Source organism: Pan troglodytes, chromosome 13, assembly GCF_028858775.2.
Source record: "Pan troglodytes isolate AG18354 chromosome 13, NHGRI_mPanTro3-v2.0_pri, whole genome shotgun sequence".
Lineage (NCBI taxonomy): Eukaryota > Metazoa > Chordata > Mammalia > Primates > Hominidae > Pan > Pan troglodytes.
Window position 1 is genome coordinate 83,557,274 of NC_072411.2, and position 21,944 is coordinate 83,579,217.

General features: G+C 35.9%; 2 protein-coding genes across 22 annotated transcripts in view; one reads left to right on the forward strand and one right to left on the reverse strand.

Moving 5' to 3' along the window:
• ITGA4 (integrin subunit alpha 4) overlaps positions 1-15,260 on the forward strand; it is a 412,268-nt gene extending 397,008 nt beyond the window's left edge. For 9 of the 17 annotated variants that reach the window (XM_063790615.1, XM_063790617.1, XM_063790618.1 and 6 more), the window contains 10 exons: positions 997-1,092; positions 1,729-1,808; positions 2,763-2,852; positions 4,842-4,932; positions 7,091-7,198; positions 8,072-8,197; positions 9,204-9,323; positions 11,813-11,911; positions 12,365-12,484; positions 12,977-15,260. In XM_063790615.1, the coding sequence (XP_063646685.1) occupies positions 997-1,092; positions 1,729-1,808; positions 2,763-2,852; positions 4,842-4,932; positions 7,091-7,198; positions 8,072-8,197; positions 9,204-9,323; positions 11,813-11,911; positions 12,365-12,484; positions 12,977-13,072 (1,026 nt within the window). In that variant the 3' untranslated portion in view covers positions 13,073-15,260. Of the gene's footprint in view, positions 1-996; positions 1,093-1,728; positions 1,809-2,762; positions 2,853-4,841; positions 5,156-7,090; positions 7,199-8,071; positions 8,198-9,203; positions 9,324-11,812; positions 11,912-12,364; positions 12,485-12,976 lie in introns of all 17 variants that reach the window. The other 8 variants (XR_010149805.1, XR_010149808.1, XR_010149809.1 and 5 more) reach the window with 4 other exon arrangements.
• A 124-nt stretch (positions 15,261-15,384) lies between these two features.
• The window catches only part of CERKL (ceramide kinase like), a 119,308-nt gene continuing 112,748 nt past the window's right edge, over positions 15,385-21,944 (reverse strand). For all 5 annotated transcript variants that reach the window (XM_016950127.4, XM_063790622.1, XM_016950128.3 and 2 more), the window contains 2 exons: positions 16,615-16,787; positions 15,385-15,768 (listed from right to left, as the gene is read on the reverse strand). In XM_016950127.4, coding sequence (XP_016805616.1) covers positions 15,708-15,768; positions 16,615-16,787 — 234 coding nt within the window. In that variant the 3' untranslated portion in view covers positions 15,385-15,707. The remainder of the gene's footprint in view (positions 15,769-16,614; positions 16,788-21,944) is intronic.

Consider the following 21,944-nt stretch of genomic DNA (forward strand, 5'->3'; position numbering starts at 1 on the left):
TAGTTATTTTCAGACTTACTCTGTGCCCCTGCTCAGAATGGCAAGTTCTTGGGTCTTAAGTCCAAAGGCATCAGCCTCCTGTTTTCCAGTGCTAGGAGTAGGAGGAAGCTGTTTGGGTGCCTTTACATTCTCACTGCCGTAGCCAGCACACGTCTGATGTTGGAACAGTATCCCCTTGATTGTGGTCCTTGCACAAGTAACATTGATCCTCCATCCTGGACTCCAGAGTTATAGTTCTTTATTTTAAGGTGACACTCAGACAATTAATAGAATTTTCTCTATTCTTTATCAAATTCGCTCATCTTTTGTCCAGGGACCACACCTTCATACCGAGTGACCTTTGACCTCTCACGAATATCTGTTACCTTCTTTCTCTAGTGTTTGCGCTACTTGCAAAAGTAACAGTGGAAACTCAGATATTCACGGACAGTATTTTTAAAGCATTTTATACTTACTGCAATTATAACCTCATTACACCTATTGAGATTATAGCTATTTTGATTAAATACCTTAAACACATTCTCACATACCAGACAGAAGAGGACCATTAAAATATGAACCTTATGGATTCCTTGCCTCATGATTTTTCAAGGAATTCAGACCCTGGATTAAATAGGGAATATACCAAGATAAATGAAAGCTACAAGTCCAGAATTTTTTTTTTGTGGAGAATCTGTTTGAATACTAGAGTACACACATATCTATATATACACACACACATACACATACACATATATATACACACACATACACACATATATACACATATACATACATATATACACACATATATACACACATACACACATATATACACACATACACACATATTTATATCATTTATATGTCTATCTCAAAGATATAAATAGAAAATAGTTTTCCTAGAAAAGCAAATACTTCTGGGATGATATTCTTTTCAATAACCATCCTTAAACATATGTTACAAACTTTTTATTTCCTTCCTGTCCAAAACAGTTGTTTCATTTTTCCCATTAGGAAGAGAAGCAAATAAACTGTGAAGTCACAGATAACTCTGGCGTGGTACAACTTGACTGCAGTATTGGCTATATATATGTAGATCATCTCTCAAGGGTAAGTGTTTCATATTTATGGCTTTTGTTCACTATCATGAATATTTTTCTATTCTTCCCTATCTTTAGGTTGCATATAAAATATTATAAATATTTTAGCTTGGGGTAGGTAGCTGAGTGATGAAATAAAACTGGTTCTTGAAATCTTTGAGCTTTGTGTTTATATTCTTGGCAATGTTTGCTGTTTTAAAGGGGGTGGCATGTTTACATCGAAATGGGCATGTGCATGTGTCAATCAGAATTCTGCTCCCCCTACACACCCTTCCCCAAAACCCCCACCCCCACCGCAGGTGGTCCTGTCTGCCAGGCATGTTACCTCTGCTATACAAAAAGGTGTTTTTGGCAAGAGTCTCCACTCAAGTTGTGAAAGCATTTCTAATTTTGTCTAGACTTGCCTGCGTTCACATTCAGAGAAGGCTTTGTCTCTGAATGTTACTTGTGGATATGTGTGTACTTTAAAATAGCCACAAACCCAACAACTTCCCTGAATCTTACTGCCAAGGGAGGAGTAGCTGATGCCTTTACAATGGTTCAATTCTACATTCCATAGAACATAAACTTTTAAGAAAAAAATTCAGATTATAAAAAATGTACTTAAGATTTTTTTTAATGGGCTTTCCTGGTTTGTGTTTTACAGATAGATATTAGCTTTCTCCTGGATGTGAGCTCACTCAGCAGAGCGGAAGAGGACCTCAGTATCACAGTGCATGCTACCTGGTATAATTTATTGTTAATAAAATGAACTAGAAATGTACCTCCATATTTTGAGGGGGGAATTAGGAGAACCATAAAACTGTGTTCCATTAATTGTAAGAGAAAACTTCTCTTACGTGGTGTGCTTTTAAAAAAACCAAACAACATAGTTAAATGGGAGTTACTGGCAATGTTTTAGCTCTTGAGCTATGTTAAGTATTTATTAGATTAGATTAGAGTAGACATGATGTGTCATGAATCAAACTGTGTATTTGAAATCAAAAACAGAATAAACAGTTTACAAGTAATAACTCTACAAGATTTAAAAGTGAGGGTAATGACTTACATAGATATGTCTCCTAGAGTAAATAGGAAATCGTTAATGACTATTTCATGAGTGAAGTTTCAATATATTTTTTAAAATTCAGAATAAACATCAAGATGGACTTCATTTTACCTAACACAACAACTTGGTCACTCTCTCATCCTAAAAATCTCTATAAGTAAAACTGATTATAAAGATACGTTAAGGCAGTACACGACTTGCTATACAGTTTAAAAAATTATATGATTGATGTGCTTTCTTTGATCATTAAGTCTTGCAAAAATACTTCTTCAACCTAAAGAGAGTAATAAATTTGTTTCTAAACTACCTATTTATTCTGGTTTTTGTACCACCTAGAACATAAATGTTAAAAAATCTTTTAATCTAATAAATGTAACTATTTGTAAAAACAAAAACAAAACAAAAACTCCTCTATCTAGCATTAGAAGCAAATAACAGTTTAAATAATGAGAGAAATTTTCTGCCAACCTTGTCCTAAAAAATTTTTACTACCATATCTACTTTTATCTCCACTCCTCAAAAAGCATTTAAGCAAACCTCTGCGTATGTTAGGTATACAGGGTATGTAATTAGTTCTCTCTGAAGATTTTTCTGCTTGGTGAATTCTAACAGGGTGTTTTCTGTTTGTATAGTGAAAATGAAGAGGAAATGGACAATCTAAAGCACAGCAGAGTGACTGTAGCAATACCTTTAAAATATGAGGTTAAGCTGACTGTTCATGGGTAAGTAGACATAAAGGCTTCCTTTCAAATTTAGAGCTGATTTACAGTTTCCTTGCTTCTTACATTAATGAAAAAACTGTATTCTAGAATTGTTTTTAAATAAAAAGGATACTCTTTTAATAATTACCTCATTGTTATAGTCCCTTACTTAGCTGTCCATTATAATAATCCACTCTATAATCATCACTGATACTACATCAAACTAGTACCCAGCTGGAGGAGATTTCTTACTGTGAGAGCCCCAATAAGCTAGCAAGGCCACACTGAGCCTTTCAGCTGTGCACTGTGTAATCCTAATCTGGAATTAGGCAGTATGCAGTCTGCATAATCATACTCAATGCCCATGTCAAGTGTGAAGTTCAGAGAAGTGTGAACTTAGTCAAATCACTGTTCTGCAGACCCATATCTACACATGTGGCAAATGGATTGAGATGTGAGAGATCTGGCTGCAAGGTGTCCCTTGTCCACTTTTTATACCTATGGGATCACCAAATTCCTCAACCACAGTATCAGAATTCATTGCTTCCTCGTGATTTTAATGATTGAGTGGATCCCTCTCTCATTCAAGAAGGAGATGTGTGGAGAAAGAATAAAAGGGGGCTTACGGAAACCTTCAGTAATTCCACTAGAACTTATTCATGGTGTTAGTCCTTAAAACTACATTTTTATGCAGTAGAAGATATGAGTTACAGAACAAATAGACAGATGAGCCTTTCCTGTTGCTGTAAATCTAAACCATCCCGCAGTCATCTTATCCACTTAGAAAGGTGATATACAGTCATGTAAATGTAAAATGTCAGTGTCTGATAGAATTGAGTATCAAGTTTGAGATAAAGCAAACGGGTGAAAAAAGGCCATTCACAGGAGAGTAAGACCTAGAGAATCACGAGTAAGCAAATAAAAAGTTCATTGCATGTTTCCTGGTTTTCAGTGTTTATCTTGCCACTCCTCCTGGCTTATGATGAGTGTCTTCCTATTTTTCTGTGATTCACATCTCATTATTTTGAACAAGGAATGTTCACCTGTTAAACTGCCTAAATCTATGCTGGTTACTTTTCTGTTTCATGAGTTTCTAATTTGGTATTACCTAATATTAGCTGCCAAATGTGAGCACCTTATGGAGTAGAGATCTCCCTAGAAACATATTTCTTAGAGTTTATTGCAGATAAAAATGTCAAATCACAGGCCTTTAAAAGAGAGTGACAGCCTTGTATTGTAACAAAAAATTTATCATACTTAATAATGTTAGACTTGTTCCCCAGATTTGGGGTTCATTATAAGTAGCCAGCAGGGATCATGAGATGGGAAGAAATAATTCAAAAATGGGTAACATAAATTGAGGTATGAGAACCTTAGGAAAAAACTAAGAAGTTATCCCACATTACATTTGCCAAATTTACAGGAATCACTTAAGGGCTGAAGAGAAGGAATGGTCAGTAGAATGAAAAAGGTGTAGTGTCGTGGAAAGCAAGAAAAGAATATCGGTGAGGGACAGATATTGTCACCCAGGTCAGAGCGCATGGCCTTTTTTTTTTTTTTTTTTTTTAAGAGTCTTGCTCTATTGCCCATGCTGGAGGGCAGTGGTGTGACCTCAGCTCACTGCAACCTCTGCTTCTCGGGTTCAAGCGATTCTCCTGCCTCAGCCTCCCGAGTAGCTGGTACTACAGGCACACGCCACCACACCCAGCTAATATTTTTTTGTATTTTTAGTAGAGATTGGGTTTCACCACGTTGGCCAGGCTGCCCTCAAACTCCTGACCTCAGGTGATGCGCCCTCCTCGGCCTCCCAAATTGCTGGGATTACAGGCATGAGCCACCGCTCCCGGCCCTAATTTAATTTCTTTTTAAATAAAATGTATATCTGACCACAAAACCAAAAGTATTCCATGGTGACTTGTAAATATGCTATAATCCAGACTATAGAAAAAGACTCTTTATAATACATCATCGAATAAGACAGTTAATTAAATTTGAATTTGTTTTTACCAGGTTTGTAAACCCAACTTCATTTGTGTATGGATCAAATGATGAAAATGAGCCTGAAACGTGCATGGTGGAGAAAATGAACTTAACTTTCCATGTAAGAAAAGTTAATTGTGTTAATATTTGTAACAACCTAAAAGGATGTCACTGATGCATTGCTCCAAGGGACATTGTACACCTATGACGTCCTTCAGCCTCTGCAGACCACGGCTGGCTGGAATGGGGCAGCAGCAGTGGTACTCCTGCCTCTCAGACCCCTGCTGCCTTCCTTCCACTTGTCTTGTCCCTGGTATTCAAGCCCATATCTCCTTACAGGACAGGTGAGAAAGAGCATGCAGGAACAGAGATAATGCCTGAAACAGGCAAAGTTATGGGATGAGCTGAATTTGCTAGAGACACATACAGAAAACAGGACAGGCCAAGGGAAGGCATCTTTGGGTGCAAATCAGTGAAATTTCCTCTTGGTTCAAGCTTATAAAAACCTCAGCACTACAAAGTAAAGGAGGCTCTTACCTCCCATCTCCATTTAAGATCACGTTGGTCAGCCTTTCAAGCCATAAGTTTATGACCTGTGACAAGTGCTTTATCAATTATTAAATAACCTTTTAAAGTAAAGAGTACTATCGTAATTCAGAAGTATTAGGAGACTGATGTAAACGTAAAGTTTTTAAAAACATTTTTTGCTGTCAAACTGATATTTTTATTGTATCAAAGATGTTGGTGATTAGTAAATATAATTTCCAAAAAAAAATTTCTTTGAACCAAAAGCACTGTCCAAGCATTCTTATAGAATAATCTATATATGTGAGTAAATCTTGGATTAGGTATAATATTTTGTAAGACAATGCTTTTCAAAATGTGTATTAGAATCACTTGCGATACCTATCCAGAATGCAAATTCCTTGGCTTTGCCCCAAATCTGTGGAAAAAGAATGACCTTGAAATCCTGTTGATTCTATGTATACTCCAATTTTTGTTACACTAGTTGATACTAATGTTGAAAAATTTTAGTTCTCCACTTTGAAGTCCCAAGAAATGCTCTTTAAAACCCAATGGGAGTTTGTGCTTTGATAAACTAAAACAGAAACCAAACTGGACTCTAGAATGTTTATTTATTAATTTACAATTAATAGTTAAAAAGTATTTTCTACTAAATGTATAATGTAGTGACTGGCACTGGAGAAACTTGCAGTATATAGGATTTCTGTGTCTAGCCAACTATGTAGATATTCTTAGAGGTTTAATTGTTGTTAGGCAAACAGAGATGTTTGTGATTTAGATTGACATTTAATGGCATCCAGAAGACCTTGTCTGTAGTATTGGGCACTGCTAGGTATCTGTTGCTGACATTTCCTTCTGCAACTACCCTGTGCTTTTATGGATTAGCAATTACCACCTGTTCCCAATTTGGAGACACTTTCTTCATCTATGTCACATGCATTCATAAAATGACTGCAGGTCTGCAAGTCATCTTTTTTAATCGAGGTATTGGGATGCATCTCTTTCTGACTTACTGTATTGGTTTTACAGTTAAGCTGCCAGTTCAGTAGGCTATATTTTGGCCCCATTTCCCTTTTCAGGAATCTTCAATCCCCAAATTTATCATCCTCATGCATTTTTGACAAGTATTGTTAAAAACCTTTTGTGCTTTCTCAAAACCCAACAACATACTTTTCTTCTGAATGCATCAGCATATAGATCCTGAATAAAAATACATGTTTATTCACTTTCTCCTGCTGATTATCCTCTTAGCACAGAGTGCTTTTGCGATAACATCATAGGATTTAGAATTACAATACCTGAGTTTTGGTCATAACTCTTGTCATTTTTTAACTTTTATCTTGGGAACACTAAGAACACCTGTTAGCATTTCCCTTAGCTGGTGAATACCAAAATGTTGGCCTACCTCATGAGAACCAAATGATATTTTTAAAATATGTAATGTAACATACAAATAAATATTGTTTATGTCTCCTAAGACTGTTTCTCCAATAAACCATCAGCCTGTACTATTTGTTTTCAACAATACCAAAACTAGAAGGTTAGAAACAATGACTCATTTGAAATTATTAGCAAACTTTAAAAATTCTGACTATGGATGTCCTGTCTCCCTTTGTTATGCAGCTGCCAACTATAAACCTCCACCACTATAAATGTTGCATGGAATATATGGGATCACCTAAAAGCTCACTGATATCTGTACTTATATTTACAGAAAACATTTAATTTGTTAAAAAATTTTTCCTTCTTATCAGGTTATCAACACTGGGAATAGCATGGCTCCCAATGTTAGTGTGGAAATAATGGTACCAAATTCTTTTAGCCCCCAAACGGATAAGCTGTTCAACATTTTGGATGTACAGGTAAAAATGTATTTCTTCCATCTAACCTTTATTGTGTGTCTTAAATACTAAAATAAATGCAAACCAATCCTTTATTCGAGTAATGATGCGAAAATGGATAATTGTTAACTTACTTCAGTCACACTCTAAGCTATGAATTCACCATGCATTTATTGAGTTATGCTTTGAATATTATACATTTCTTTAGAACTATAGAGTTACAGTGCAACTTTTACATTTGATTTAAATAACAACTATATTCTACCATCTCCATTGAATAATTATTTTAAGATACATTTTTGTGTGATATGGACCTATAGAGGTAACTTCTATTAGTAGAATTCTTCATAAAAACTTGAAACTACTGTGCAAATATGAGGATTATAGCCTTTTTTAAGGAAGCACTATTCAAACCACTTCTTAAGAACCGATATTCTTGCATTGATGGTTCCATCAGAATTGCTTTGAGCTTAACAGGTTGAAGACAGAAGTCAACAAATCTACTAAATAGGTTTGAGGTCTGATTTTTAAAAATCCTATTTAAATTCCAGATTTAGAGAGAAGAATATGGTGTTATATTGTTTCGCCTATAAAGGCAAAGAAATATTTAATATCATGCTGATGTTCCAATATCATTTTTCACATTTCTGCAAGGTTAAGGCCATTTTATCAGCTTAGAACCTATATCCAACCTTCTGTAATTTGGCTGGGTTTTTGTGGTTCTGCCACAGACATTTAATCACTCCCAAATCTGTCAAAAAAATTTCTACAATTTCAGAGGTACTTGATATATTTTAGCAAAGATAAGCTACTGGAACTTTTAAAACCATGTTGCTTTTTGCTGTTTTTTCCAATGTTGAAAGATAAGATTTCTCTTGCTTTCTGTCTTCATAGACTACTACTGGAGAATGCCACTTTGAAAATTATCAAAGAGTGTGTGCATTAGAGCAGCAAAAGAGTGCAATGCAGACCTTGAAAGGCATAGTCCAGTTCTTGTCCAAGACTGATAAGAGGCTATTGGTAAGTTTCAATTTTTCAGGTTGTAGTTCCTGCTTTCCAACAGAGAAGTGAGACACTTAAAATCAAGTCAATGGGTTTGAGCTGTCACTTCAATGATAAGAGAGAAGACAAGTTTAGGTAGTATTCTTGCATGGAAGGAACAAGCATGGTTGGAAAGTTGAGATAGACCCAGGGTCTATCCCATATATAAACATGTTGGCCGGGTGTGATGGCTCACGCCTGTAATCCCAGCACTTTGGGAGGCCGAGGTGGGCAGATCACAAGGTCAGGAGTTCGAGACCAGCCTGGCCAACAGAGTGAAACCCCGTCTCTACTAAAAATACAAGAATTAGCCAGGTGCCTGTAATCCCAGCTACTCAGAAGGCTGAGGCAGGAGAATTGCTTGAATCCGGGAGGTGGAGGTTGCAGTGAGCCGAGATCACGCCACTGCACTCCAGCCTGGGTGACAGAGCAAGACTCCATCTCAAAAAGAAAAAAAAAATGTTATACAGTTTCATTTTTTTATCTAACAAATGCCCACTATTTGCCAACAAGACATTGTTCCAGACCCTTCAGGACACCAAGAGGTTGTCTTCACCTGGGCAGCCTTTGTGGCATGGGTTAATTTTCATTCTTTTCAGCTTAGTGAATGTATGAAAAGAAACTGGAGAAGCAGTCATCACCTTGAAATGATCCACGTTTTACAACAAACAAAGAATACGTAACTTAGCAAGACTCTGATTAGGAACATTTTTTAAAAATTCTGTCCCAGAAGATTATGTTAATACAAATAATAAGAACATATGCTCCAGTTTAAATACTTTATTATAATTTAGAAAATAAACATTCATGTCTTGTTTAAAGGTAATTTAAATGCCACTAAGGAAAGCAGATGTTTAATTTCATTTTTATGGAAGGATGATTTTCAAAATGCCATTAGAGTATATATTAAATTCTATATAAAATATTTAAAAAATATTTTCCAATGTTGAAAATTTTAATGTAGCACTTTTATATTCCCTTCAAGTACTGCATAAAAGCTGATCCACATTGTTTAAATTTCCTGTGTAATTTTGGGAAAATGGAAAGTGGAAAAGAAGCCAGTGTTCATATCCAACTGGAAGGCCGGCCATCCATTTTAGAAATGGTAAGTCTAAAACATTGACACCTTGGTGGCTAAGTTTACATAAAATCTATAAATTCAGTCATATAGGCAGGATAGTATGAAGGAATTCAACAAATTAAGGTTTAAATAAAATTTTGGAGTAAAACTCTAACACTGTATCTCTATCACTTCAACTATCTACATTGACTAAGTGAAATGGCTTTAGAAATTAACAGGTAATAAAGGCTAAAATAGGCCAGGCACAGTGGCTCATGCCTGTAATCCCAGCACTTTGGGAGGCCAAGGCAGGAGGATCACTTGAGGCCAGGAGTTCGAGACCAGTTGTATTCCTAGGTAGATGTCTGGTGTTATTTCTGAGGTCTCTGTTCTGTTCCATTGGCCTCTGTATCTGTTTTGGTTAGCCTTGTAGTATAGTTTGAAGTCGGGTAGCCTGATGCCTCCAGCTTTCTTTTTGCTCAGGATTGTCTTGACTATATGGGCTCTTTTATGGTTCCACAGGAAATTTAAAGTAGTTTTTTCTAATTCTGCAAAGAAAGTCAATGGTAGCTTGATGGGAGTAGCCTTGAATCTATAAATTACTTTGGGCAGTATGGCCATTTTCACGATATTGATTCTTCCTATCCATGAGCATAGAGTATTTTTTTCCATTTGTTTGTGTCCTCTTATTTCCTTGAGCAGTGGTTTGTAGTGCTCCTTGAAGAGGTCCTTCACATCCCTTGTAAGTTGGATTCCTAGGTATTTTATTCTGTTTGTAGTGAATGGGAATTCACTCATGATTTGGCTGTCTGCTTGTCTATTATTGTATACGAATGCTTGTGACTTTTGCACATTGATTTTTGTATCCTGAGACTTTGCTGAAGTTGCTTATAAGCTTAAGGAGTTTTGGGGCTGAGACCATGGAGTTTTCTAAATATACAATCATGTCACCTGCAAACAATTTGACTTCCTCTCTTCCTATTTGAATACCTTTTGTTGCTTTCTCTTGCCTGATTGCCCTGGCCAGAACTTCCAATACTATGTTGAATAGGAGTGGTGAGAGAGGGCATCCTTGTCTTGTGACAGTTTTCAAAGGGAATGCTTCCAGTTTTTGCCCATTCAGTATGATATTGGCTATGGGTTTGTCATAAATAGCTCTTATTGAGATATGTTCCATCAACACCTAGTTTATTGAGAGTTTTTAGCATGAAGGGATGATGAATTTTATTGAAGCCCTTTTAAAAATATAGCTAAGAAGAAAAACTAAGGCTTTCATAAAATCAAATAAAAACATCAAAATTCAACAACAAAAACATATTTAAATTTTAAAAATAATGAAATATATCTTGGACTTCTTCCTACAAAGGAGCATGTATATTTATGAGGAGTAATTTGAGATGAAACTAGTTTTATGTGGAGTTCTGTTTTTCAGCTTTCTCATCTGTTCAATATGGATAAATGAGATGATTTTTATAAGCACTTAATTTATGGAACATAGGAAGCCAAAGGAAATGGCAGCTGTTATGTTCAAGTGGAATTCTTGAAATTGCCAAACAGTGCTTAAGAGTAAGATACACTAGACAGGCAAAGAAGAAATATCCATTTTAGTTTCAACTGTGCTAAAAGCAAAGTCATTGAACCATCAGCAAGTCATTTAACCTTTTGCAGTTTGCCTTCTCTTTTTCTCTAGGTCTAGGTTTTCCATCAGTGGCCATAACTGGCATTTTGAACCAGATAATTTTGCTTTGGGGGGTTGTCCTGTGCATTGTAGGATATTTAGTATCATCCTCGGCCTCTATACGCTCACTGCTGGTAGTACCACCTCCCACGTTCTGACACTTGACAGTTTCTTTAGACATTCCTGACTGTCCCTTAGGTGATAAAACCCTCCCTGCTGAGAACCACTGCTCTAGATCTATAGGAAGCTTGTCATTTTTGGCTCTAAAATGTTAAATAACATTTACACAGTAGTTTTAAAGGTCATATCCCTCTTTAAGAATCTGACTAAATATATTCTCATCTCCCTCAGCAAATGCACACATGAAAACATCTCCTAAAGATTCTTAGAATTTATAAAGCCCTTCTACAGGTCCCCAAGCTTCATGGATTCTGTGTTATAAAATCCTTGCTTTAGATAGTAAAGTTCTGAGTTCATCCACTGATTTTATATTTGAATTCTATAATGTATTTAATTTAGAAAGAAATAAAAAGCCCAAATAAGATAGATTCAATATGCGGTGGTGGGGTGGAGAACAATGGTAAATGGTAACTTACCTCTTTCTGTAGTCTAATATTTAAATCAAGTTATTTGCAAGGTAGCTCTTTAATCAAAGGATTTCAATAAAATGATACTATATAAATTAATACCAAGACCACACTTTGGGAACCAAAGGAAGCACTGCAGTTAATTTTAAGTGGTGAAATAAATTGGGGAAGGTAAATTGTGAAAACCTCTAGCTAGAAGGTAAAGATCCTGATAAATTATGTCTTTATGAAATAAACCAGGCTATGGTGATCCTTCTTTTATTAAACAGGATGAGACTTCAGCACTCAAGTTTGAAATAAGAGCAACAGGTTTTCCAGAGCCAAATCCAAGAGTTATTGAACTAAACAAGGATGAGAATGTTGCACATGTAAGATTACCCTCTTAACTGCTACATTAAAATTATAGGAAAACAAACACATTTCAAGGGTGTCTATAATTACTTCCTTTTGAGTAACTGAGTTGGGAAAGTAGAGTGTGACCAGCTCATGGAGGGCCCCCAATACTTGGTTGAGAGTTGGCATTTTCCACAACTGGCAGGAGGGAACAATACAGCAGTTCTTTCAGAGAGGTGAATTGGGCAGCAGTGAGAATTGAATAGATTGGAGGAAAAGTCATGGATACAGCCCATTACACTCACTGTTTCTGCTAAACAGTTACCAGTGTTTCCTGCAATTATATTAGAACCAGCAAGAAAATGGGCTGGGCAGTTCTAAATACTACTGGGGATTATGGCAGGGCTTTAAAGGAAATATAAGCAACTTTTCAAACTGATTTTTTTTTTTTTTTGGTTTTTGAGTTTTATTTTTCTTAACTCACGTAGGTTCTACTGGAAGGACTACATCATCAAAGACCCAAACGTTATTTCACCATAGTGATTATTTCAAGTAGCTTGCTACTTGGACTTATTGTACTTCTGTTGATCTCATATGTTATGTGGAAGGTAAGCATTTAACAATTACCAACATTAGTCTACTAAAAATGACATTTTCTCAAAGCCAATTTGACTTCCGAGTTATTAGATTTAAATATTTCACTATTTTAATGTTAACTTTTTATGTTGCTCAGTACTGATCTCACATTTCTCTTCAACACCAAAGTCTTTCTAGAAAAATATGCATTCTTAATTTGTTTTGAAAGACGTTCCTTTTAAAAAACCATTTGGAAAAGATTGCAAATTACACGGAATGTCAATTTTGGAGAGAATGTGGTGTGTATCACTGAGAATTTCTGCATTAAAAACAAAAATGTTTCTTTAACCCGGTATGTCCCCACTAATTTTTACTGATTACCTCTGTTAAACCTTTATGACTGATGTTACAAGGGATGCAGTTTAAGAAATATTGGTGTTAACTGCTTAGATATTAGAAATGAGTATAGTAGATAAGAGAGTGTTCATAACTATACACTAGTGATTATGTAATGCTATTTTCAGGCTGGCTTCTTTAAAAGACAATACAAATCTATCCTACAAGAAGAAAACAGAAGAGACAGTTGGAGTTATATCAACAGTAAAAGCAATGATGATTAAGGACTTCTTTCAAATTGAGAGAATGGAAAACAGACTCAGGTTGTAGTAAAGAAATTTAAAAGACACTGTTTACAAGAAAAAATGAATTTTGTTCGGACTTCTTTTACTCATGATCTTGTGACATATTATGTCTTCATGCAAGGGGAAAATCTCAGCAATGATTACTCTTTGAGATAGAAGAACTGCAAAGGTAATAATACAGCCAAAGATAATCTCTCAGCTTTTAAATGGGTAGAGAAACACTAAAGCATTCAATTTATTCAAGAAAAGTAAACCCTTGAAGAGATCTTGAAATGAAAGTATAACTGAGTTAAATTATACTGGAGAAGTCTTAGACTTGAAATACTACTTACCATATGTGCTTGCCTCAGTAAAATGAACCCCACTGGGTGGGCAGAGGTTCATTTCAAATACATCTTTGATACTTGTTCAAAATATGTTCTTTAAAAATATAATTTTTTAGAGAGCTGTTCCCAAATTTTCTAATGAGTGGACCATTATCACTTTAAAGCCCTTTATTTATAATACATTTCCTATGGGCTTTGTTCCAACAACCATTTTTTTTCAGCAGACTATGAATATTATAGGCCTAACTGGCAAACTTCAGACTGAACATGTACACTGGTTTGAGCTTAGTGAAATGACTTCTGGATAATTATTTTTTTATAATTATGGATTTCACCATCTTTCTTTCTGTATATATACATGTGTTTTTATGTAGGTATATATTTACCATTCTTCCTATCTATTCTTCCTATAACACACCTTTATCAAGCATACCCAGGAGTAAATAGTTAAGAACCATCTTCAAATCTTTTGTTATAAAATATTCGAATTTATATTCTGAAACAAAAGATTGTGAGTGTTGCACTTTACCTGATATACACTGATTTAAAAAATACAGAAACCATACCTCACTAATAACTTTAAAATCAAAGCTGTGCAAAGACTAGGGGGCCTATACTTCATATGTATTATGTACTATGTAAAATATTGACTATCACACAAATATTTGCTTGGATGTAAATCTTTGTTACCCTTTAAGTGTTACCTTACATGGAAACGAAGAAACAAAATTCATAAATTTAGCTGAAAGAGACTGATTCAATTTGTATACAGTGAATATAAATGAGACAGCAAAATTTTCATGAAATGTTAAGTGACAGGTAAAATATTTTTATAGTTTGTTCATACTATATGAGGTTCTATTTTAAATGACTTTCTGGATTTTAAAAAATTTCTTTAAATACAATCATTTTTGTAATATTTATTTTATGCTTATGATCTAGATAATTGCAGAATATCATTTTATCTGACTCTGTCTTCATAAGAGAGCTGTGGCCGAATTTTGAACATCTGTTATAGGGAGTGATCAAATTAGAAGGCAATGTGGAAAAACAATTCTGGAAAAGATTTCTTTATATGAAGTCCCTGCCACTAGCCAGCCATCCTAATTGATGAAAGTTATCTGTTCACAGGCCTGCAGTGATGGTGAGGAATGTTCTGAGATTTGCGAAGGCATTTGAGTAGTGAAATGTAAGCACAAAACCTCCTGAACCCAGAGTGTGTATACACAAGAATAAACTTTATGACATTTATGTATTTTTAAAAAACTTTGTATCGTTATAAAAAGGCTAGTCATTCTTTCAGGAGAACATCTAGGATCATAGATGAAAAATCAAGCCCCGATTTAGAACTGTCTTCTCCAGGATGGTCTCTAAGGAAATTTACATTTGGTTCTTTCCTACTCAGAAACAACTATATATTTCAGGTTATTTGAGCACAGTGAAAGCAGAGTACTATGATTGTCCAACACAGGGGAACACAATTACATATCGGGCTAGATTTTGCCCAGTTCAAAATAGTATTTGTTATCAACTTTGTTACTTAACCCTATCACTTTAAGAAGACAGACAGGGATGGGTTATTCTTTTTTGGCAGGTAGGCTATATAACTATGTGATTTTGAAATTTAACTGCTCTGGATTAGGGAGCAGTAAATCAAGGCAGACTTATGAAATCTGTATTATATTTGTAACAGAATATAGGAAATTTAACATAATTGATGAGCTCAAATCCTGAAAAATGAAAGAATCCAAATTATTTCAGAATTATCTAGGTTAAATATTGATGTATTATGATGGTTGCAAAGTTTTTTTGTGTGTCCAATAAACACATTGTAAAAAACAGAATTTGAATTGATATTTAAAACTGATATTTAAAAACAATTTGAACTGATATTTCATCTTGACTTTTAAAGCCCTAGAGGCTAATTGTTAGTAACATCAATTTCTATTAGGATATCCGTTTGGCCACACAGCAGGAGGTTAGAGCAATGGAGCATTACTGAGTTCCTCCCCCTGTCAGATCAGCAGCAGCATTAGATTCTCATAGAAGTGCGAACCATATGGTGAACTGGTATGTGAGGGATCTAGAGTGCCATGTTCCTTAAGAGAATCTAATGCCTGATGATCTGAGGTGGAACAGTTCATCCTGAAACCATTCCCCCATCCACGGAAAAATTGTTTTCCATGAAACTGGTCCCAAAAAGGGTGGGGACCACAGGTTTAAAGCATGGCCACATTTCTTTATATTAAAATTCTAGTTTGTACATTTCTTTTAGAAACAATTACATGTTACTTTGGAATCATTTCTTCCATGCTTCCTCCATAAAGACTGATAAGTCTTGGATGCAATCTGTAAAGAAAATACATTATTTCATCAACTTATTTTGTTGTTTTTCACACATACACCTAATAAGTATGGTACACAATGCCAATGCCAAATACAAATTGATAACAAACACAGCATTCCCAACAGAGCTGTAATCTAGAAAACTGAGAAGGTCTGATAAATCATCAACAACAGTAATTGCTCTAAAGCCTCCTTAACTGACTTCCTTGATTGTCAAATGCTCTCCATTACCTCTGTAAAACAGTCAGTTATGCCTCTAGAACACCCATGTCTAGTGGGCACCCCTGCATGCTTCTTCTAACCACTGAGTGTCACAATGCCTACCAAGAATGCGTTTGCAGGTTCCTAAACCTGTTTATACCAGTTGCTATGTAAAATTGTTCCCAAGGGACGCTGAATGCTCTGTAAAGGCCTAATAAAAGCAAATTACTGAACAAAACGTGTTACAGTAATTATGAGTGAGAGGAAACTAAGATGGAAGGATAAAAATCTAACACTTTACTATTCAGATGGCTCCACTAAAAGGTTTAAGATCTTGATCCATTTTTAAAAATCCAAAATGGAAGTTGTAGACATTATCTGTAGTTTATGCACAACAGTAAGTTAGAAAGCCAATGTAGACACGCATAACCAAAGAAAATGCCTTGGGTCTACATAACAGTTGAATAAATGTAAAGTTGCTTTTTATTTATTGAAATTTGTGCATGTCTCTTTATGCTTCCCTGATTTACTGATTTTTTAAAAACTAACCAACTGCCTGCTTTGATAGTTCAGAGAAGAGAGCTTTCGTTGTACTATTAGATTTATGTTTACTGGTTGACATATAAGCGGTGAAATAAATAGACTTACCTAATATGGACCTCTGATGCAACTTCCATTAAATCACCATCTACATTCCAAGGGAAACAATTTTCTGAAGCAGTTTCATCCTCCTCCTCCTCTGGATTATATCCACCAGTATTATTCCTTGGATGAACTTTTACTTCCTCAACAGTGTAAGTCTCAACAAATGGAAAATTGAACTAAAAATAAACACAAATAATCATTATACTTGGTTTATCTCTACCTACTAACGCAAATCAAAGTTCACTGAGCCCTCTCTCACAAGTAAATATCAACACGTATGCTGACATTTTAATAGCTTTGAGACTATGAACAGGGATCTCCAACTTTTTTTGGAAGAAGGAATCTCTTATCCAAAGCCTTTTGGGTTCTTTTAGATCTAGCACCTAGAAATCTTGTTTTATGACAAATAGTACATATATGTGAGAAGTTGCATACAATAGTGATACTGTAGATTTTTCAATTAAAGATAATCTTTAATACTGGCCTGTAGATACAGAAGACATAATCCATTGAGTTTATCAACTTGTCAATTAGTTTAGCTGACATAAAGCAAACTAGTACAAGTTTCACACTTGGAATTTAATTTGGAAGAACGCAAGTCTAAACTTCTGAAGATAAAATGGGATGTATGTCTTCTTTTAAAAGAGAAAGCCAATCAAATATGGATTTTAAAAGGTGTTTGCCTGCCCCATTCCCACTTTAACAACGGACACAAGCTGCAAGATCACTGTTTACTTACCACTATAGAATGGTGCAAGGTAAACTTCAACTTGCGTTTTTTCTTGTTTGCCTAAGGAAACTATACTGAAAAAGCACTATGTATTTTCTGACATAATTAAGAAAATATAGCCAAATAACTTGAGCAGAAATGTATAACTACTCATTTCAGTTTTCAGAAAAATGACATGAGATACATTCCTAATTAAACATCATCTACATAGTTTTTCCCCTTTTCCACATGTAAACCTCAATGAAACATAGTTTTAAAAGTTGACAGAAAACTAGTATTTTCCCCAACACCCATATTTCACATATGTAGATACCAAGGTCCAGCCAACTTTCCAGTTTATACTGTAAACACAGTTAAACAGTAGATGATATGATGGCATCAGCTGTTGTGACTGAGGTACAGAATTAGAGGGCCCCAAGCAAAACTGTTTGACAGTAACTGCATTAGACCTCCTACCTTGGGTATAAAGCCTTGGCTACATGCCTCATCCTTGTAGAATTATCTACATAATCATTCATGTTAGTTGATAATTCATTTAAAACACACAACTGCCTGTTATGATCTAAATTATATTTCCCTCCCCCACCCCAACTATGTTCAAGTCCTAACCCCTGGTACCTGTGAATGTCCCCTGTTTAGAAATAGGGTCTTTGCAGGTAGAATCAACTTAAGATGAAGTCATTAGGGCGGGCCCTAATCCAATATGACTGATGTCCTTATGAGAGAAGAATGCCAAGGATGGCAGAGTCAGAGACTGGAGGGATGCAGCTGTAAGCCAAGGAATGCCAAGAATTGACAGCCACCACCAGTAAGTCTATTATCTTAAATCAGCAGTTGTCATGTGCACACCTCACAAAATGAAGATCTAGCCATCCTTCAAATGCTTTAACTGTGAAGCCACAGACGCTGTTAAGTGGGACTTTCGGGAGCCAAGAGCTTAGTATCCTGTGTGAGGGTATGTTTGGGGCATGGGGAGGAGAAGTAAACAGTTACAATTTTGATACAGGGGAGTGCCATGATGGTGCAAGCGTGGAGTTCAATGGAGGAAACAAGAGGAGGCAAACAGGCTACGGATGTTGGGAAAGCTTCCCATTTGAATTGAGCCTTAAAGAACATATAAGATTTAGCCTGGAGAAGAAAGTCTGGAGAGAGGAAGCATTTACAAAACTAGAGGCAAACCATGGTCAAGCAACTACACAGAATTCAGTGTGACTCCTAGGTGCTCAATCATGCCCCTTGGCCCTCAAATTCCTGTATTGAAATCCTCGCCCTGTATACCTCAGAACATAACTATATTTGGAGATAAGATCTTTAAAGAGATGATTAAGCTAAAATGATGTCTTTAGGCCCTCATCCAATATGACTGGTGTCCTTATAAGAAGAGGAAATTTGGACATAGGAAAAGGCATCAGGGATGAACAGAGGAAAGGCCACTCACTTGTGGGTGCTGTGAGAAAGCAGCCATGTGCCAGCCAGAGAGAGAGGACTCAGGACAAACCAAACCTGCTGACATTGTCTTGCAGCTCTAGCCTCCAGAACCATGAAAGAAATACATTTCTGTTTGTTTAAGCCATCTTTTCTGTGGTATTTGTTATGGCAACCTTAGCCAATGAATAAAATGCCAAAACACTGGGAATGTGGTGGAGGGTGGTAATAAGAGGTGGGGTTACAACACAGGCAGGGACCTGGATACAAAGGCCACGTGTTCCAGACTGAGGATATTCCATATTATTCTGACAAGAGAAAGGCACTGAATAATTAAGCAGGAGAGAAATCCAATGTGTGTCTTAGAAAAAAGTTTCTCTAAAAAGAGGTATGGAAGACAAGACCAGAGAACCTGAAGGCCAAAAGGAGGCTACTGTAAGCAAGAAAGGATTAAAGTTTGAATTAAGGTGAGGGAGAAATTTTAGAAACATTTAAGAGGAGACCAACAGAACAAGTTAGGGGACTGGTAGTGAGGAATGAGGAAGAAGGAACAGTTCAGGGTAACCTGGATGGGTAGAAAGTGGTGCCATTGACCCACACAGAGCAACGCAGAAGGAACAACTTTAGGGGAAAAGATAAGGTCGGCTGTAGACATGTTGGCCTCCAGATGCCGGTGAATTTCAGAACCTCTTCAGCATACAAGAAGACAGAGGTCCTGCAGATAAGACGAGATGACAGAACCCTTGGGAGTGCATGATGTTCAGACAGTTCAAAAGTGAGGGGGCAATGAGGCCATCCAGGAGACGGCATCCTGAGAAGATGAGAGGGCTGCAAAGAAATCCTGGGGGAAGCACTCACATTTAAGGTTTTAAACTCCCTACCAAAAATGGTCACAATGAAAGAGAAAAGTGTGGACAGTGAGAAGGGGGGCAAAGCAATAGGATGGAGCTGCAAGGACTTTGAAGGGTAGTGTTCAGCCTCTATCTAATTTTACACAGAGATGGGGAAGGAACAGGAGCCACTCCGCACATGGTGGTTTCAATCTATTTTACAGTGTTATACAGTAACATTCGCTTATTCAACCTGGTAAAAATGGTTCAGAGAAGCAGATGTTACTCTCCTTAAACTGAATTGCCACATTTTCCTTCCTGAATACCAGCACTGCTACGAATTATGCAGTAGACATGATTTTTACATAGATCTGATTTTCATAATCTTACAAAATTTATATAAATTCACGTTTTTAATGTCACCATGAAGGAAAGAGCCTAAACAAACACACCTGTGTGGATAATTAACAAATCAAATTAACATTCCTTGAAAGCAGTCACCCTGGGAATCAATCTTTCTTACTATATACACTATGCAAAATATTTTAGAATTCTTTGCAAAAAAAAAAAAAAAAAACAATAGCATGGATTTTAATTTTTGAAAGTTGATAAATAAATCAGAGTTAAGGCCAGTGAATCACACACAGGCAACTGTTTCTTGTGTCAAAAGCAAGATATGCCTCGTAGAGTACATGAGAAAATATGATAAATCCTGCATAATATTATCTCTTAGAAAACGTCTTCCTATCGATACAGATTTTTATTATTTTCTGTATGTCTGTCTTTATGTGTAAGGTAACCATTGCTTTTAAAATCAGAAGAAAGGTATATTGATTTAAAAAAATGAAGAAGAAGAATGTTTACAAAATTGCCTGAGAGACTTGCCCCATAGGCAATTTCAAAAGAGACCTTCCATAAACAATTTGTGCAACATACACCTCCCCAAAATAAATACAGAACTTCTCAGGGGTACATTAATAGGTTAATACTATTTAAGTTCTCAAATAGAGGTACATGAATGAGGTTAATACTTACTTAACTTCTCATTTATTTAATAAAAAAGGATTCGGAAAAAATTCTACCAAGGTAATGACACTAATCTTGAGGAACATGGAATTTTGAGTGCTTTAAAATCATTTTCTTGTTTCTATTTTCTGACTTAAAAACAGCAATGAATATATAGTGCTTTGGGTTTTTTAAAAATTGGTTTTAATGTTTAGAAATTTATTAAAATGTGAAAGGGCATATATTCCTTTGAAAATCAATAAATCTCCATATTCCACCCAAACACATATATAAAACTGTTATGTAGGCTCACAACCTACATTATACCTGCTGATCTACTTTGACATATAAAGAAAGTGGGACTGTAACTAATTTTTTATGATTTAAGTTCCTAAGCAGCCCAGTTAGTTGTTCAATACATGAGGATCAAATAATGTTATTGACAGATCAAACTTCATAAAGATGGCCTAAGAAAGTTTGAAAATATAATGAGGCAAAAATGGAGAGATTTGCTATGGCTAAGGTACATAAGCAAGGTTCAGCTGCCAGTCATTGGCTGGGTTTACTCTCCTTCTCCTCCCGTCTGTTATCTCCCAACTATATCCAAGCACCATTTTATACCTTCCTTTAAGAATGTGTGGGCCGGACGTGGTGGCTCACACCTGTAATCCCAGCACTTTGGGAGGCCGAGGTGGACACATCACGAGTTCAGGAGTTTCGAGACCAGCCTGACCAACATGGTGAAACCCTGTCTCTACCACAAATATAAAAATTAGCTGGGCGTGGAGGTGTGAGCCTGTAATCCCACCTACTTGGGAGGCTGAGGCAGGAGAATCGCTTGAACGTGGGAGGTGGAGGTTGCAGTGAGCAGACATCACGCCACTGCACTCCAGCCTGAGTGACACAGCAAGGCTCTAACTCAAAAAAAAAAAAAAAAAAAAGAAAAATAAAAAGTGTGAAACTATAGGGTTTTACAACCATACCTATGTACTTCAAAGACTCACAATTTCAGAAATTCACATATTTCAAGGATCATTTTCCTAATAATCAGGTCAAAACAGCTGCCAAAATAATATGGCTTGTAATAGTTACTGTTTCTCTTTAAAGCAAATCACTTAAGTGGAAATGTATATCTTCACATATTCTCATTTTGAATGAATATTTGTATAAAACTGTCATATTTTTAAATACATATCTACAGATCTATTTCAATCAATGCAGATATGCAAACAAATGTCAGGAAGATCTAAAGATCATAACTTTAGAAAGTCTGCTGCCATAATATCAAGAAGGCCAAACTCTCAAATTTCACTTCTTTTCATTCTGAAGAACAGCCTGAGTAT